General features: G+C 45.3%; 1 protein-coding gene across 2 annotated transcripts in view; it reads left to right on the forward strand.

Annotated features, from left to right (window-relative positions):
• The window catches only part of LOC100881722 (Krueppel-like factor 6), a 267,921-nt gene that overhangs the window by 237,157 nt on the left and 10,973 nt on the right, over positions 1-19,791 (forward strand). For both annotated transcript variants that reach the window (XM_076530111.1, XM_076530110.1), the window contains 4 exons: positions 3,930-4,103; positions 4,248-4,493; positions 5,308-5,519; positions 6,317-6,543. In XM_076530111.1, the coding sequence (XP_076386226.1) occupies positions 3,942-4,103; positions 4,248-4,493; positions 5,308-5,519; positions 6,317-6,543 (847 nt within the window). In that variant the 5' untranslated portion in view covers positions 3,930-3,941. The remainder of the gene's footprint in view (positions 1-3,929; positions 4,104-4,247; positions 4,494-5,307; positions 5,520-6,316; positions 6,544-19,791) is intronic.

Genomic DNA, 19,791 nt, shown 5'->3' on the forward strand with positions numbered 1-19,791 from the left:
CGAGGGCCTCGATAAGGGAGTTCAGGGAACGCGAATCGTTTTCGATGTCCTCGTCGTCCCGATCCTCGTTACAAACCCAACCCACTCTAATCTAACTACGTCCCCTTTATCTTTTCCTTGCTTGTTCCGGACCGCGTGTGTCCCGGCTCGAATTGGACGCTTTGTTACGTGGATTCTCACGGTTGATACCGTGATATCGGCTCGATCCTATCGGACGGCCATTATCTCTCGCAAATTGAACGTCGTTTCGGATCATTGATGGCTCTTTCCTCCTCCTCTTTCTTCGAGGCTATTTCAAAGATCGAGTGGCTGTGTCGTGCTTGAACGATTGCACGCGTGCGGAGGAAATCCGCCGATAAAACAGATCATAAAACTACGAACGATGACCCCTCGTAACGATAGCCATGCACGCATGCAAAGTATCGCGATAGCCGTTTTCCGAATTGCCTTCGAACCTTTCTTATCGAATCAAGTTATCGAATAACAGAAATCGCGCTAAATACAAAGGATTACTGATTGCGCGAGATAGCAGCGAACACCTGTATTCGATCTCCATTACTACCAACCTCCATTTTCCTACATTATTTCTACAGAGTCGTTTGTCAAATCGCCTTCGAATCTGTATCTCACCCTAAACGCAGACGGGCGAGCGCTGGCTGTGCGGTAACGAGTATTAATGTGTCTTATCTTTCACGCTGGAAGGGTATTACCGCTCAAAGAACTCTGGAGGAAGTGCCGGCTGAATAAGAGGGGAACAGAATAGCGAAGGATGAGAGAGAGGGAGCTGCTCGAATCTGCACAGCCGGGAGCATGTTGGCGGAATAACCGGGAAACGAGCTCCGAGGGAAGATGGCACTGCAAAGCATCGGCTCGATGAAACCGTCGTCGTACGGAGCGGATTCCAAGCTTATACCTATACGCGCGGCCAAGTTTTCCTCTCGTTATGAATGAACAGTGTTGTCTTTGTGTTCTTCGTTCCGCCGACAACCCGGTCTCGTGGAGAATTGCGTCCCGTGCAGCCACTTGTTTACACACCCCTTCAGGGTTGCGCGCCAACGACCAGGCACAAGGATCTTTCTTCGTCTCTACCTTTTCCGTCGTTTTGCCTCTCTGACGCGATCAATCACGTTCAATTCGAAACTTTAATCGCAAATGGCGGTACACAATTATTACACATTGTCTCTGCTAATTTTTTATAGTCTCCTTATTTATTTACTAAACATGGACCACATTATTAAAACTTATCACATGGACTATTACTAACTAACTACGCATATAATTAGGTAAAAATTTGGCTGTTTGCTCACAAACTATAATCAACAAACAAAGAAAGTCGCGATGTCTTCCGCGAAACAATTCCTGTTCGCGGAATAATCCTATGAGCAGATCCGCGAGCGAATTACCAGGGAATGCGAATTCTTTCGCGAATGAGCTCCGATTTCGCGGTCCTGTTATCCGCCAGGAAATGGTCTTTTTCGCGTGTAGGATAATTACGGAAAAACCGTGTTCGAAACGACGAGGGGTTAGAAAATTTTCCATTCTTACAATGCTTACGAAATAGGCTGTTGTATATTCTCATCGTCCACGTGCCTTTCTCGTGTTTCATAGTCACGTACGATGGATTGTCGCAATTGTTCGAGGCTGCAAACCTCAGCTGCACGTGTGAACGTTGCCTCCATTACGGACACGAAGCAAGTTTTTCGTAAGCGATTCCGATTTCATTGCGAGACGAACACGGTTGCAGAATATGGACAAAAATGGTACGCTGGAAAGAAAGCTTTTGGCAGAGCGTTTCTTAGCCACCCGTTAGATGTCATAAGAAATCATAGAGGTTCGATAACGATTAGTAAAAATCGAATAAAGGTAGAAGCGACGGTTCCTGGGATAGCCGATAAAATTCCTTTCCAAGTTATATTAACGCCGTTACTCGCTTCCACGAGCTTCCTGGACGAACTTTAATCGTGAATAATGAAGAAGTCTAAGGGTGATTATTTTTCTGAGCGAGGGGACCGACGATATTGCACGGAGCACCGTAACTTCCTCCAGATGCCATTTTTCGCGCTTTTCGAAAGATCCCTGCCACGTCAGCAAGACAAACTTCCGTTCGGTTTAATTCTCCCTTAAAACAACCGAACGTCCCTCGCTGACTAACTTCGGAAGGATTAAACTTACTGAACTCATACATTTACGTGGATGTAAATACTGCTATTAATCAAACCTCTTATTTCAAATTTACAATTTCTTGGATCACAACATTTAAGAATCTATAAACATTCGACTACGAAGCAGCAGTATCTTACAACGACCACTGTATTAATAAAAAATCATGGATAACTATTTCGAAAATCCTCTCCATCGTTCAGACACGCATGCAAACTTCTGGAAACAGCAGCGAAATTATCTGCAACAGTCTTATAGGAGAAAACACATCGACACAGTAGTCGACACAGCTACTCGCGAGTTGCGGAACTTGCAGCTCGGTCCCGTAGGCCGTGCCAGTTTGCCGCAGTTCCTCAGAGACGAAGTGCAAAGTTAGGCTAGCTACCGGGCGAGGAATTGTGCTAAAACCATGGCCCGCAATCAGATTACGTCGTTGCTGGCTCGACGAGTCGTTTGCCCCTTTGGAGCATCGTCTTTGCTCGCCGTTGAGCCACGACGAATATTCGTGGCCGCTTTGGCGGACACTTTCGACCTCGTTTTAATATTTCCTGCAAAGTCGCAATGGATGATTCATGCGACGAGAAATTTAAATAGAAACAGTATCGTCGAGAGCCTGGAATATACGTTTGGGATCTAAGCGATCCGGAGTAGAAGAACGTTGGGGTCTACTGTGGTTCAAGATAAATGTGCTCTGTATATTAAAACGCGGTGGCTTTAATAAAAGTTCCTTGATCTCGGGACAACCGCTCATTACGCTACCGTCACCGACGTTATTCTCAAAGCCACGAATTATTTACGATGGACTTTGCGTTTCTGCGAACCTCGAAGAAACGCTATCATTTTAACGCATTAGCCACGGACAATTTAAACCCACCTATGCAATTCGATGTTTGAAAATGTGCGGAAAAATGAAAACCCAGCTACGCGATTTAACGAGTAAGCTCGCAACCCACATAATGTAGCCACAAATCGATCCGACGTTTGCATAAGGTTTTTCCTAGTAGACCGGGTTCTACCTACTTGAAATACCAGTTTCTCTAGTTTCAATCAGAAGACTTAATTGATCATCCAGTCACGTTCAACCATGTTTCGTCTTCGTCGAAACGCGGAGAAAAGGCAGAAATTGCGGTCACGATGAAATATACATGCAGAGAAGGTCGTGGCGTTGTAATTATCCAGGCGACACCAACGATGACTATGATACTAGGGATTTCCTGATCATTGTAACACTAATTAAACCGGAGAGATGGCACGCAACAGCGGCAACATCGTCGTTGCATTTTGATGGCAAACGGTAACAATCGTTGGACGAATCTGCATATCTATCCTACGCTATAAATTGCTCGCAGCTACGCCATGCGCATTCGCTGTAAATATAATGAGGGGCGGCATTGTAAAATTCGACACGCGGAATCGATGAATTACAAACACTGGGATGTAACAATTAGCAAAGCCGGCTCGTCGATTGATTTCGCGTTTCGATGTCGCGCGAAATCATCGACAGATATTCGTCGATTGAGGGAAGCATTAATGCTTTTGATCATTTTAGTATTAATGCTCAAATTTCCAAACTGTCCAATCTCCGCATTCCCAAATTTCCGTGTCTCGAAATTCGATCCGCGATTAAACAATTAAAGGGTCAAAACAATAGTGGATTAGTTTCACGCCGATTACACAGTCAAAATAGTTATGAGAGTGAAGGGTTTCTAATTAGCAGTACCACAACGTCGTTCGACTATTAAATTAACCTGTCTCCTTTATCGTTCCAGACATGCTACGAGATGGAGAGGTACCTGAAGGACGAGCCGAAGCTACAGTCGTACAAAAAGTTGCCCACAGAGTTGGACACAGCTCCCTGGAACCTCTTCAGGGCGCCTCCAATCTCGTGGACGGCTTCCACCGGCACCACCAACGCACAATTCGAATCACCAATCAAAATGGAGGTGAGTAGTCACCAACGATCCCCGGCACGATCATTATCGAATCCCCTGGATGTTCCCACGAAGAGATTTCACGGGTTCCGCTACTCTCGAGCAACCCGTGTCAAAGGTTTTTTTATTTTTTCTTCGTTGCTTCGTGCAACTCAGGTGACGACGTCGTCGGAAGACAGGGAAACGCTCTGTTTGGACGACATAAAATTCAGTCCCGGCGATCACAACCACAACGGCCGTGATAGGGATCTCCTGGACCGACACCTTGATTCCCTCTCGATGTCGTCGTCGAGTTCGGCGTGTTCGGCGTTGTCCTGGGACAGCTCGCCCTCCGTCTCGTGCAGGGCGTTCATTCTCAAGAAAGAGCCCAGCGAGGATCTCGAAGAGGATGAGGAACACGAGGTGCGTTCAAATCCGATTTACGTCGGACGCTTTGCAAGTTTCCGCTTCGGCTCATTCCTTTTATGCTTACTAGCTTCTCCGCTTGTACTTTTATCTACCCTCTGGATCAGATGTGCTCACTTGATTAATTCGTATTAACCTTCGGATAACAAGCTATATTAATAATTAAAATTTTTATTATCGTTCTTGTTTAAATATTATTCGAGTCAATATTTTTTCATGAGACACGAGAATTTTGTTTACTCAACGATCCATTCTTTGTCTTCATGCTATATGTTTGTCTATTTGCTAAATTTATTTGGGTCCTGTTCAACAATATTGCTAAGTGACTTGCTTTTTAAGAAACTATGTTTGAAGTCACCTCCCTATCGTTAGAATTAATAACAAGGTAGACTTGACAAAAAACGAGTGACCAGTCATCATCGAACGTTCTCAACAGTTTTTACATCGAGAACCTGTATTTACACATGTCCTATAGTCATTACAGTCATTCGTTTTCGATGTATCGCGAGCAGAATACGCGTCAAATTTCAATACGAAGCGGCGGGTCCACAAATAACGATTTTTCTTGGTTTTCGATAATTACGTATTGATGGCGCGTGTAATCAAACGAACGCATTCGCGCGGACGTAACACCGATAGGCCGGTGTGTTAATCCGTTTATGGGGTTATTTGCCATTGATCGATTCGGGCGGGGACCACGTGGTACCGTGTGGTATCGATGTTCGATACCGTTTTAACCAGTTGCTTGTACTTTAATCAGAGCCCCGTTATCGTAATCCCGTTGCGTAATGAATTACGTTACCGGCAACAGGAAATCGAGGAGGAGGAGGACAGCGGCTGCGAAAGCGAAGGTCAAATCCTGACACCACCGTCGAGCCCCGGCTCGGGTCAAGGTCATTCCAACTCCAGTCACTCGTCGAGTGGGAGTTCGATGCTCGACGTGCAGAACCTCAACCTTCATGGAACGGGCGGCAGGAGCGCCATCGTCAGGGTTACCACCAGCAACGCTCAGGGTGTCGCAAGGTAAGTTACTTTTCTTTCGAATACCAAACTCAGTCATTTCTGGGAAATATAAGGCTGACTCGCGTAATTAGGACATGTCGTGTTTCCATTTTTGGTCTTCGCGCAGTTGCAAAATGTAAAAGTTCACCACGCAGATTCGTTTTTTATTTTTCATAAACGAAGTACCTTTTCGGTTGCGTGACAGAAGTCAGTATTTCTCTGTGGCGTTTGGAACTGTTCACGTGCAGGCATTTCAACGTAACCGTTATTTAATTACTTGCAAATGTTGTCCAAATCGTGATCGTAAATAATGAAGTCCATAAATCAAATTAGATTCCCGCGGTAGGAAAGAAAGAGCGCAATACTTCGAATAAAGTTTGTAAAAGATCGATGGTGGAGACGATTGGGCGAATGATTAACGAGCACGATTCAATTTCGTCGCTAGTCGAGAAACTTTTCCTATTTTTTTCTCCTTTTAATTTATGCGTCCGTCTTTGCATTAAACGCAGACATCGCGAAACTTGCCAGAAAATAAATGGACACCAATATCGACGTTTCTATATTTATTCTTCGTCTCGAACACGCTTCTTTCAACTTCCATCGTTCGTATTCTTTCCGCACTTTCGTTTCAAATGATAATTTGTCCGAATTAAAATTCACGACGTAGACCAACAAAATTTAACAAACTCATTTATTTCATATTAGATTACTTGGTAAAGAAAATTGCAACGAACGCGATTTCACATGTAAGCTGCTAAAAGAACTTGTCGAGTCGAAGGGAGGAGCATAAAAGTGATTGAATTCGATGCTTTTTACAGACTGATCTCCGTCGCAGCGAATGGTTACCCAGCGGTTTCGGGCACGCAACATGCACATGCAGGCACAACTGCAGCTGCAAGCACCGTGGCCAACAGGCACCACGCGAGGAGCCACGAGCATAGTCCACCTGATACGAAACGCAGGATACACAAATGCCAATTCCCGGGATGCAAGAAGGTCTACACCAAGAGCTCGCATCTCAAGGCCCATCAGAGGACGCACACGGGTGAGTCACAATTTTCGACATTCGAGCGTTTGGAAATTCGCGAAATTAGGATTTGGAAATTTTGGGGGTTGGAAGTTTAGGTATTTGGAAATTTAGGAATTTGGAAGTTTGGGTATTTGGAAATTTAGGAACTTGTAAGTTTAGGTATTTGGAAATTTAGGAATTTGGGAGATTGGGTATTTGGAAATTTAGGAATTTGGAAGTGTAGGTGTTTGGAAATTTAGGAATTTGGAAGTTTGGGTATTTGGAAATTTAGGAATTTGGAAGTGTAGGTGTTTGGAAATTTAGGAATTTGGAAGTTTGGGTATTTGGAAGTTTGGGTATTTGGAAATTTAGGAATTTGGAAGTTTAGGTATTTTGAAATTTAGAAATTTGCAAGTTTAGCTATTTGGAAATTTAAGAATTTGGAAGTTTAGGTATTTGGAAATTTAGGAAGTTGGTAATTTAGGTATTTGGAAATTTAGGAATTTGGAAGTTTGGGTATTTGGAAATTTCGGAATTTGCAAGTTTAGCTATTTGGAAATTTAGGAATTTGGAAGTTTAGGTATTTGCAAATTTAGGAATTTGAAAGTTTGGTAATTTCAAGATTTGGAAGTTCAGAAATTTGGACATTGGAAAGTTTATGGAATCAGACATTCAGGAATCGAAAATTTATGCAGTCGGAAATTTGCAAAATGAAAAATAGTATCTATAGAAATTTGTAAACTTAAAAAATGAGGAATTAGAAAATTTGTAAATGACATAAGAGTCCCATGAAATATACATCGAGACCTTCGAAACAAGCGCAACATTTATCACTCTTTCCGCAATTAAGGTAACGCATTATCAATACGATGAGTTGGCCATTAATAAACGGTTGTGTTTCCGTCTCTGCAAATGATACGTCGACGCTCGATCATTTCGTACGCTTCACGCAACGCCGCGCGTCCTTTCTTCGCGATTCGGTTAATCGTTAGTCACGCGATTATCCTCGCCGTCTGTCGCTGAAACGGACGGGAAACAATCGTGGACGTATCCCGCGAGGAGACGGGACAAATTCCCCGACGCGTTCCCTGCCTCCCTTATCGCGGCAACTAACAATGCATAATTAATTACGAGGCTGAATTAAGGGAGCAGCCTGTTTCGGCTTATACCATGGCTCGATAGTCGAACAGGGTACAAGAGGCGGATGAATGCGAAGCTCTAGCTATATAACCGTGTATCAGCCTGTTTTATTCGATCGATAACGGGATAATTATTCTTTGCCGTGTGCCTGCGTAAATTGAATTTTCGCTGTATTTTACTTGCGATTTTGTATCATTAATATAACGTTATCAGAAACTTCATTTATTTTTCCATGTCGCATATGGACCTTAAACCTACATTATGTATTTGCACTTTCTAAATTACAGTCGAGATTATATCGACAAATGAATAGCATCATGCATTTAAAATCAGTCGACTCAACAACCCGATTCAAGCTTCTCCAGACTAATATTCGCGATTTTTCCACATCGTCGAACCCGCGCAAAATCGTCATTTCCAACGATTCGACATAAATCCTTGGACGATAAAATATATCGTCGAGTCGGTCCAGCGACACGAGCCATCAAATATTTAGATACGGCGCACTTTCGTGTATCGCGTCGTTCATAAATTTATCTCGAAATCCTTTCCATCATTATGTCGAATCCTCGCGAGCACTCGCTCTACACCCGACACGTTTCTGTAATATCGTGCGCACAGGTGATTAACCGTGTGTACGTGGCCACATGTATTTGCTACCGCGAGCACAGGTGCACGTGTGTATACGACGTCGTCTCGGTATGTGTTTATTTACACATTCTCGTGTGCTCATCTGCATCGATGCACGCCGCGGGTTGTCGTGCCTGCAGGAACCGCACAGATGCGTAATTTCAGTCTCTGTATTGCTTGTGACGAGAACAGGGAGCCGGAGAGTTATACGGGAACTGGAGGAAAAATGGGTAAAGTGCGGAAGGAAGAGAATCGTGGAAGAAAGGCTTCGTAGAAACTTGGGGATGAGATCATTGTTGAGTACGAAATTGAGCAGAATCAGAAACAGGGAAAATTAAGATGGAATTCAATTTGACTGTATGTGAACGTTTAGATTTAGAAGCTAAATTTGTAGAATTCAGATTTAATCCAGATGTGGTACATCATGAATTGGTAGTACATTTTGATTTGGTTTTATCCGTGAAGCGAGTGCACGCGTTATGAAAGGTCCTGTATAGCGAGGCGAAAAGAAAGGAGCAGAAGGAGAGGGGAATAAAAGGGGCGTACTGTACGGGATGGCTGGCAATAAGAGAGAGGTTGGCTGGGACGCCTTCATCCTGCAGCGTGGCAGGTACGTCGGGATTGCTTCTCGCGGATCGTTAAGCAGAACTGCTAACTGCGGGATTATGCATACTGCGGGGCCCGTCCCGCAATTATGACTCTGTTATGAATTCGTCCTGACACAAGGATCCCCAGCGGGTCGGAAAGGCTGCGCCAGACGACGTCTGCGTCACGTATCGTGGCTTGCCAAACGTTTATTTCGTTGAAAACGCTCGATGGGAAATATGCTGAAAAGGACGCCGCCACGTGTGTCCGTCTCTAGCCACCCATTACTTTCCTCGGTAATTGGTTTCCCGGTGACGGATGTTCCGCCGCAACGGATTTCCAGGATTTTCCGGTTAATCGTTCGTCCGTGATCCGTGTAACGGGTTTGACGTTGACAAGGTTTCGCTTAATCCGTTTCGGTCTTGTTTTCTTTCGTTTCGACCGATATTCAATTTCGAATGATCTTTTATCACAACAGTCTCGAATAACAATCTCGTTTAGATCTAATAATAAAACGTTCCATAATTTATCCCTTCGACAAGCAATTTTGCTTTGATGTCGTATCTGGTCTCATTTAATTCGTACATCAAAGTATTAATCTTCATAATGTAAATATTCGTACGCGTGGTCTGCCTCTTCTGGTAAGCTAAAGTTTCTGGAAATATCATCTCGAGAATGGTCATCCTTTTGCTTCTCTTCTCATCAAAATTTGTCTGCCAGAGACAAAACGGTCTTTTCCAAGGAATCCCGTGCACCCTCGTCCAGGTTCGACGAGGGTGCAGGACACGGGAGACACGGCGAAAAAACTTGCTCGAAGACGACGAAAGAGGAGTATGGGAGACGTAGAAAACTCCGGCAAACTTTCTTACGGAGATGGAAATACCGGTGTACTTTGATCTCGGTCGACGAATCTAATTACTGGGCGGCCCTCCGATGGGGTACGGGGAGCCCTCGCGAAGGAACGGGACGCAAAACGAGCCGAATCGTCGAATCACGGTTAGGTACCGGCGATCGTGTGGCCGAGTCAACATGAAGGCTCGTTACGAATTCCATCGACGAAGTTTCCTTTCGAGGATCTTTCGGCGTGCAGACGAACAGAAGAGGTCGTTCATCCCTGACCCGCCTGGCTCGTTCACGAGGATCCTTCGTCCTTCCCGGTATCGTCTCGAGAATCGCGCCGTCTTAACGGCGAATCGATGCGATCCGATTAGACGATTTAACCAGTCAAAGCCATCGTCTGCCCTCGCTAATTCCCTTCTAACGAGCCGATAAGATGTTAACTCTAAACAGACCGGTCGTACTCGACGCTGATGAGATCAACCGCGGGGCTATGGTTTTGAGATACGCCGGCTTCGATCAATCCGATTTTCAACGTCTTCGAGCTGAGCTGAGCGAGATCTATGCTAATCTTTTGTTCCGATTTCTTCTTGCAAAATATCGATCTCCCAAAGTTGCTGCGTAGGCTTTTCTAGGAAAATTTAAAATTTAATTCCCAACTTCCAAATGTACAGCAGCTAAGATCTCAATCTTTCAAACTTTGATATCATACAAAATTTCTGGCCCTATACTCATCATTGCATAGTAAACTTTCGTTACATTAGAGTGTACGTTTCTAGGGTAGGATCAGTCGAAGGGAAATATTAGAAGGAAAGCGTTAAACATTTTGAAGAAAATAGGATTTGTTTCTTGTTTATCCACTTTGCGCGTCAATATCGCGTTTCAGTGATTTCTTGGATTTTTTGCCGGGGCAAAGCCTTTCTATACGATTTTCTCGTGGGAATCAAGCGACTATCGATCCGCTGGTCCAACAGTCTCTTACGGCAACTATACCGTGTACATTGAAGGCTGGAAGCAAGGGACCAAAAGAAGAAGAAGAAGAATAAGAAGGGAAAAAGAGAGAGATTTCCAATTACAGGGACTTTCTGTTCCGGAATTGCATTCCAAACACCATTGTTCTCGCGTCCCGAGTTGTGGACAGGACTTTGATCCCTCGAACGGAGTCCAATCGTTTCGCTGAAAACTTTTCGTATCGTACCCTTAGTGCTCGCTGATGGAATGTCAATAAATTTGGAAAATTAACGGAACGACCGGTTACTCAATGGACTTAACCAGTTTCGTTTGACTTGAAAACAAAGCTCGAAGACGGCGTTTCTGAAGATTACTTTCAAACGTCATGCAACATGTACCATAATGGATCGCGTCTTATAATATTCACTCTATCATATATTTTGCTAACATTATTTGTAAATTCAATTTATCCAGACTATCATGTGCGACGAAGTTCTGCTTGTAGTCAGCAGACGGGAACGTTGTATTTTTGTGACGGAGCCATTTCTGTTGAGCGTGTCTTTTAATAAGGTTCGATAACACCCTGGAGAATCGTGGGAAACTTGTTCCAGTTCGTCTCGGATCAAATGGAATCGAACGGTCGCAAGGTCGTTTCCTCTCGTCCGCTTGAAAAGCAATAACCTGTCCTCCCCCGTCGTCGCGTTGATTGCCAGCCAGCTTTTTAATTGCAAGTTCGCGAAAGAGCTGAATGATCGGGGTCACGCTTTTCTTCGAACGATGAAAGAACCGCGCGAGTTCGAAGCGATCGAGGCGGTTTGCTCGCGCGGACGGAACGCGATTACGCAGCGAGAGGCCGGAAGTAGGTCAGCCGAAGCGCGATAATTTACCTCGGGACGCGCCTTAGAAAATGGATGGCAGTCTGCGACGTTAACTCAAACGAGAGGGGAAATAAAACCGGGGGTGAGAAATTATTTATTGCCGCCTGGCCTTGTTCCCGTGTATCCCCGTTGGAAAAGGATCCTGGTGTGCGTGTACCGAAACCTTTCGAATTTGCGGTATCGCCTCGAACGGAACCAGCTGACAATTTATCGAGACTGCTTTCGAACGGAAATATCGCAGGAATTTGTTCGGAGTTTAGGGATTGAATTATTTGACAGTCTTTCCATTCACGCATTTCGGAAGCATCATTTTTGAGCCATATTAAATATGAGCCATATTTTTTTCATAGATTCTAAAACATAATCGAAATAGCATATCGCAACGAAACGCATATAGAATTGTTCGCGGAGCTATAAATTTTTTCGAGGGAAAAACTCGTTTCTTCTGAGCATCGTAAGAGTCCCAAATTCCTTTTACGATATAAGCGTTTGGCAAGCGAGCAGATTGCGGAAGCTCGATTTGGCGACCGGGTGGCTGAAAAACAAATCGTTGGGAGGATAATCCAAAATTTGCCCACACATCGATCCGAAGGGTAGTGCTACAGCATTATTGTGTAGCCGCTGGCTGCAGTGCATCGAGGTAATGCGATTCGTAAATAATGGCTGGAGAAACTGAACTCGGCCCACTGGCTTCCTTCTCTGTGCTTCTGCACATCGTCTACGTCGTTTTCGCTCGGGGCGAGGTGCATCTGCGCGATTGAACGCGTCTACTCTTGCGCTTAAACCGCAAACTCGAGTTCTGCCTCTCGTATGTTTCCTCGGCTACCAACCGATCGTGGCTGATCTCTCTTTCCTTTGCCATCTTTCGCCTCCGTTGCGCTCTTTCTGTGGCTGGTTGAGCTTTCGACGTGCTTACCGCTTCCGTGCAACTCGATACGGTGTAGAACGTATTTTTTGAAAAATTACCGAAGAACGTCGCGTCGCGTTTAATCCCACGCCGCGACGTTGGACGATCGTTAAAATTTGATAAATTGGCTGTTTGCCACTTCGAGATTAAAATTTTCATATTTTATGCGCGAGCCGAAGATAAAATATTTATCGAATGCCACACCGAATAACAAATATTCATGACATAAACGAGTGTATTTTACAAGTTGACGAAGAATAAATGACACGCTGCGCTGGTTGGGTAACACGGCATTAATACTCGAACACCGGAGCGGAGAAATTTCTTCGAGATTAAGAAACTTTCCAGATACTTTGAAACACCGGCAGAAGAGTTAAACGCCCTCCAACAAGCTCTTTAAATATTAAATATTTGAAATTAGCCAAGTTCTTTGTAACGACAAACGGTCTCTAAGGAGCTTCTCGCGGAACCTTGAACTTTTGCCGCGCATCAATTTCCAAACAATCATCCCGCTGATTAATTCCCCGCTCGATTATTGGCATCCCCGCACGGCCGAGGTGATCGTTAAATACTTAAACTCGTTATCAACACGGTCGTATATTATTCTCGAAATAATCTTGCCCGGGCGGTATATTATTTACGAGAAAGTTTGTTCGTTGGGTTGTAGCTGCCGTACGCGCGAGTACACGTGCGCGCACGTGCACGTATCCACGCGTACATATTGATTCGCACCTCGGGCAGTGTTCGGAACACGTTCGAAACACGCGCCGAAGTTAGAAACCGCCCGTACTCTTCCCACCCGAAGCGGCGTCGGGACCCCGGCACCGCAAACAATTGGAAACGTCGTCAAAGTTCTCGCTACAGTTGACAGCGAAACCGCAGTTCACAACACGAGGAACGTGCTATCTCCTAACCGTAGTCGATACTACCGGGACGGAAACAAGCAGCCAAGAACCGACGGTACATGAAACACACGTTGCACACGAGTAAGAAAACCGCGCACTTTGTTATCGATCTCCCAACGATCGAGTGTTTGGACTCCCTACCGCGTTCGCCTAACGTCTTCGGGGAGGAATTTTGCATCGGGAACTTCGGAACTGTCAGATTATTAGATAAAACAGAGCAACAAACAAATTTATACGTTTTCGCTCCATGGAAAATGTCGATACAGTGTCTGCAAATGTGAACAGACTTTTATTCGAGCAAACTTCTCGCGAATCGCAGTAGAATTGTCTACTTTTGATCAGACGCGGTTCGACACTGTTCGCTACTGTTGAAGATTCAAATATTTATTTCAACATATTGACTTATTATCGAAATATCGGTGATACTCAGAATCCTCTTTCCTTTTTGATCTCGTAATTATTCGATTAATCCGCTGAACGAAACAGTTTTGATATGATACAGAATAACGTAAATCATTACGATTATGGAGGATTAATTTATTTCGCGTTGTTTAAGCATGAATAATGTGCGAACTGTTCGCGGTAAACTCTGATCAGACGCAAAGAGTTTCGGCAAACAGTAGAATGTCTCGATGACGGTCAGACACGATATAACCCCTTTTGGAACGTCGCCGCTTACAAGTTTCTCCCGTTTCGATTCCCGTTCTTTTCTGTTCGTCTTTGATAAACCCATAAAATTAATCGTGTTCTACTTTCGACGCGTTTCAAACTCGTCCATAAAAATCTATAAAAGGAAAATCCCCTTTTCTGCTCTTCGCTAAAAAGCTCACGAACGTTAATTCTTCCATCCTTCAAACGAATCGATTTTCCTTCCGTTCGCTCGCAACATCCGGCAAAAGGTTCGGACGTTTTATTTCCAAAGGGGAAACGTTCCCGTGTTCCCAAAGCAAACGCCGTGACCTTCCTTAAAACAAATACCTTTCACGCTCTTCTAGCCGGGAGTATGGTTATTTCTTTACGGTGGAAATCCCGTTTCATTTTTCATTTCTATCGCGCAACCCTCCCATTTTAGTATACGAGCACTGTGTATATCCCGTCGTTCCGGCACAAAATTTGTCCCCTTTCAAAGCGACTGCGAATCCGCACGGTCCCCTGCAAAAATTTTCCCCGATTCAACCCCCCTCCGCGAAGGGTGAGACGGGCTTTGACAATGTCGTCTCTCAAGTAGAATGGCGGAGGAAAAAAAAATAAAACGTCCTCCCCGTCGACGAGCGCAGTCGTATTTCGGGAACCCTTCGTTTCATGGAAAACGTAAATTCAGGCCAGTGCCGCGAACGATCTATCACGTGGACTTACAAGACAGCAATTTCGCAATTTCGAACAACGACCGTCGGCCGTTTTATTAATCCGTTCGGCAAACTCGCGGATATTTTTGTTCGATCATACTTTTGCGGTAACTCGTTCGAAATAAAATTTACCGCGAACCGTAGAATCCTCTGAGTCTACGGGAACTCTAATTTTCTTGCATGATTTTTCTGCTTGTTACGGAGAATTGAAATAGTTCGTTCGTCAAAGAAACGAGATCTGAATATTTTTCACGTTCGTAAGACTTTGATCGTATTCTACTTAAACGCATTTTGCTTTCGCGAAATGAGTTCTACCATCGAGTTCTATTAATTTCGCGTTAATTATCAGTTCCATTTCCGTCGTAAAGCCGGTCCTACGAAGGATTCGGAAAAAATTCTACCAACCATCGTGTATCGACTTCGTTTCATTCCTGCCAACACTGTTTGACACTTTCCATCCACGTAGCACTCGAAGGAAACGTCGAACCCGCTCCTGGAAGATATAACGTAAAACCGTTCCCAGAAAACTCGCCGCTTCCACTCGAACGTTCGAAGAAGCGCGACAAAAATTGTACTCGTACCGGGAATCGAATCTCCGAGCGGAATTTTTAGACGTTCTGTATTTACGGTAATTCTAATCCTACAATTTGTATGCGATTTCGAGATCTCCTTCAAACATCGCGTTTATACGTGTACGGTAAAGTATCGAGAGTGAAACGAAATATAAAGTGCAGATACAGCTAGCGATGCGCTGGAAATCTGCTAGAGTATCGGTTTAAATCTGAGCTTCCCGTATATTTCGAATATCCTGATTTGCTTTAAGTATTGAAAGTCTTTGAATGTTGGTTATATTAAGGTCTCGCTATATGGCCGCTATATACCTTCTAGAGTTCGATTGTCATTGTCTGCAGCTCGAAAGCTTGAAATTTCTATATTCCCGAGAAGACGTCGTGGAAACGCATTTACCACGAAAAGGAGTCGCATGTGTTAAATCGTTTCACGATTTCCGTGCGATCGTCCACTCGATGTCCATCGGAATATCCAGGGAGGGAATCTCTTCCACGTCGGAACTGTAAAAAATTTTACTCCTCCTGAGCGAATTCCCCGGGTCAGAAAAGTTCTCTACCCTCCTCGTACTTGGCAGAGTCCACACGATCTGTCACGCGGATCCGTGGAAGAGGGACTACGGTATTAGACGCGTTTCCCGTAGGAACGTTTCTCGCGACGAAACGTGTTCGGATGTAAAAGGCGGGTGCGCCATGCGACGGAATCCTCGGCCATAAATTCCGCTTGTCCTATCCGTACGACGACATGACGGAAGGTGGCCTATACATCGTCGCCGGCGACGGACTTAATAAAATGCAAAGACGCCGAGCACACGTTTGCCCGGGACGGACTGACATATCGACGCAATACCGACCCACTCAGACCTCTCGAGGAACGTCAGATGGAAGGAAGGACATAGAAAAATCGTTCGAGTGTCAACGAACGAAACCAGCCAGCTACTTCTAGCTTCGTCGACTGTCCTCCTCGTCCATCGTTCTGTTTGTACTCGATCTGCAGCGTGTGTTGGAAAATTTATGGAGAATGTGCGAATAAGATGCACCGCCCTGTGACGAAAGGGAAAATTTCTTTCGATGCTAGAAACGTGCAAGTGTGGTCGGATCTTCGACTACTTTAGATCTGTACGATATTCATTTTTAATTCAATACATCGGTTCTCGATCGGTGTACGATATTCGAACACATGGATAAAAACGATTAACCGAGAATCAAAGAGGAGTCACAGCCCCTACGAGCAACCCCGCGCAATAACCATACAACGAACAGGGAAATCTCCATCCCGGTGCTATCAAACAATACCGCGTCTCTCCCTTTAAACAGGAAGAAATTACGCGGATCTCTTGGAGCGTACACGCCGAGGCAGGAAATAAACAGCGGACTGATATTCATACGAAAGGAAGATGGGGTATCGTTCATGGCAACGTTCGTTACGGGTTCGAAAAGGGGTTGGACGAGGGACGCGTGGGGGCGCAGGTTAACACTTTAAGCCGTCCTGTTTAATATGGCTTTATTACGTAGGTGGTAACGAACCGCCGGGAGGCCATTATGCGGCGATAAAATGCGCAATACACGACGCACCCACACAAACGTTTTGTCCGTCCACCTGGCGCGCGTTTCTACCGTGACACGCACACTCGCGAGCGTGTACCCGCTCGTTTCGACACGCACACGCGTCGAAGTTGACTGACCCGCTCCGTCCAACGCGTGCAACCCGCTCGCGGACACACCGGCTGCGGTCGTTCGCCGCGTTACGCAGTCACCATGGTTACTCAAAATTCAATTTGCCTTTTCGATGGGATCCACGCACCCACCCGGCCGTGCCCGACCACTGATTTTTTTTTGCCTTCTCCCTTTTTCTTTCCGGCGCTGTCGGTTTAATTGCACGTGTAACCGGTACCGGTGATTTTTTTACTGTAACTCGGTTCGGGCTTGGGAGATTTTCAGTTTCGACTGCACGCGCGGGGGTGGCTCGCGGAGAATGGTGGGAAAGGTACGAATGGAATATTGATCGGCGAACACTAATGTCCTAATAATGAGAGTGTATAGATGGAGATAGGGGGGGTTACTGTATAGAGATAAAGTTAGAGGGTGTAGATAGAGGCGGAGCGTCCTGTTAATGAGAGCGTAATGGGGCTGCAATCGTGACATCTGGTTATTCCGAAAGATAGCGATATCTCGTTTTTTTCTCTTTGATATTTTTGCCATTTTTCACGGAACAGCTGGCAGAAGCGCGCCGATCGAACAATTTAAAAGATACCGAGCCGTTCCTTGATACTTTTTCGATTCTTCAGGGAACATCGAGCGGTTCGAATTGGACAAATTATTCCACAAATAATACAGGCTACCGACGATTAAAAAAAGGAGACGTCTGTTTCTCCATGGTTTTACTCTACTGCTCCACTTCGAAGTAGAATGGAGACGCATTATAGACAGACGGTGCTCTTTGAACCATTCAACCTCCGGCTCTATCAATATTTCCCGGCTGTATTTAAAAAAAGAGCCATAGACTGTCCCAGATTCGCTCGGCGTACCGCTATAATCCACAGTTCCCGGCAAACACCGTGGAAACTCTCTGTTTCAGGAACACGGTTGTGTTCAGTGGGACGTAACTGGAATCATGCTCGATTTAAAGAACGCTCTGAATACCTAACGAGAAGGAAACATACTCCCGTCTGGCGAACATCCTTTTCTCTATCCTTACTTGATAACAATTTTTTACGTATCACCGTACAGCAGCGGTAGAAATTTACACATCGAAAGTTCCTCTTTTGTATACTCGGAAACGGTGAACTTTTGTCGCCGGTCCCAAAGTCGAAAAATTTCCATATTTCAAAGTTGTACGACTCGAAACTCGAAAGTTGAAAAATTCCGATGTCCTAACGTTCCGTAATTTCAAAGTCTGAAGCGATCGTAGCGTGTCGGCGAAATGCAACAGACAGGGTTCATTTGCAAGTATCGAATTTCCATCGTATTATATTCACTGCAGCTCCGCGTCCTTCGAACTTTACCCCGCTCGAGCACGGTTTATCCCCGTCTTCCACGAAATTCCCTGCCACCCTGGCAACGATTCCCAGCCATGCACGGCGAAGGTGAGGCTCATTCGTGCCGCCATTTCTCTGATGTCCGCGAACAGGAAGGATGGTTCGCTTAAGAGGATGCATGAGGCGTCGAGTACGTGCATGCCGTATTTTCCGGAAAAGTCGTGGCTTGCTCGAATATCGGGTATCTTCGTCGAAGCAGACAGGGTGGCTGGGAGGGTCGAATTTGGTTATGCGTCGCCACGTTCGAGTCGGATTTGTCATCGTCACCTCAGCCACGAATTCGGAGCTCGTTGAAAAAGACCGGATCCCTTGGAGGTTTTCTCGGAACAACTTCGAGGGAAGAACGCGGAGCAGTATGAATTTTTCCAACCCCTTCTGGTCCCTGGAGCAAACGTCACTCGTAACTCTGGCCGTGTCGTGCGATAGGGGGTAGCTTGTGTCGGCGAATTCGTTAGCGGCAATTGATCGATGCGAACGGAGGGGAATTATTGAGGGAATTGTAACGAACGTTGAACCGATGAGGCCACGTGTGCGTGTTCGAAATCGTTTGCTTGAACTTTATTTATGGAATCGAGCGAAGTACAGGGTTTTGTTGGCCCTCGGGGCACGTCCCTCGACTGTAAGGTACAGGTTCGCGGAGAAAGTACAAGGGGAGTAGGTTCGACTGTTTTATATCGGTAATACAGAGAAACATGAACAATGTTTCGACCGGATAAACTTTATTCGAGCTGGAGTCGGTAGCTCGTTCAAATTACACGAATAACTGCCAGTTTTACGCAAACGAGCACGCGACAATAAAGGCGTCGCATCGGTCGCACGAACGCGGTTCCTTATTTCTTTCTCCCTTTTTAATTCATTAACTTTACAACGCCACGATGTAGATGTCAAACGTTTTACACCCGGTTTATACGGCCGTTTATATTGCTTTATCCTGGCGTTTGTCATTACGCGCCCTTTTATTCGACTTTTTATGAAAGCACAGAGCGCGCTACGCCCTGATTAGAGCGCAAGATACATCCACCGAACGTACTTCCGTCACCGTGTAACGTTTCCAATTCCGTCGCTTTAAAGTCCGCCGTGAAACGTCTCCAAAGCTTTATCCCCGATCGTTCGACTTCCAAATCCTCCGCAATCTTCCAACTTGTCTTCCAAAATCTTCGCCTGTCGCTAAATCCGCAAAGACAAAGTCGCAAAGTTTTTCGAGTCTTAATAGCGGCCTTCGGAATCTACGTGACTTCGCCAAGTCGCTTCGTTCCATTTTCAACGATCTTTTATTTACATAAAATCGCATCCCGAATTCAGGACGTCTCTCCCGGTGCGATTTCAACCCCTTTCTCGGCAGAAACGCGACGAGAGACTCGCGTATCCACCCCTCTTTTATCCCTCGCGCTTTTTCCGTGGCGCGAACTTCTGCCAGGTTTGTTAACCTCGAGCGCCACAGGTGGTGATCCTGCATTTTCTGTTCGGTAACGCGGGTCTCATCAACGTCAGCCACTTTCCA

Source organism: Megachile rotundata, chromosome 3, assembly GCF_050947335.1.
Source record: "Megachile rotundata isolate GNS110a chromosome 3, iyMegRotu1, whole genome shotgun sequence".
Taxonomy (NCBI): Eukaryota; Metazoa; Arthropoda; class Insecta; order Hymenoptera; family Megachilidae; genus Megachile; species Megachile rotundata.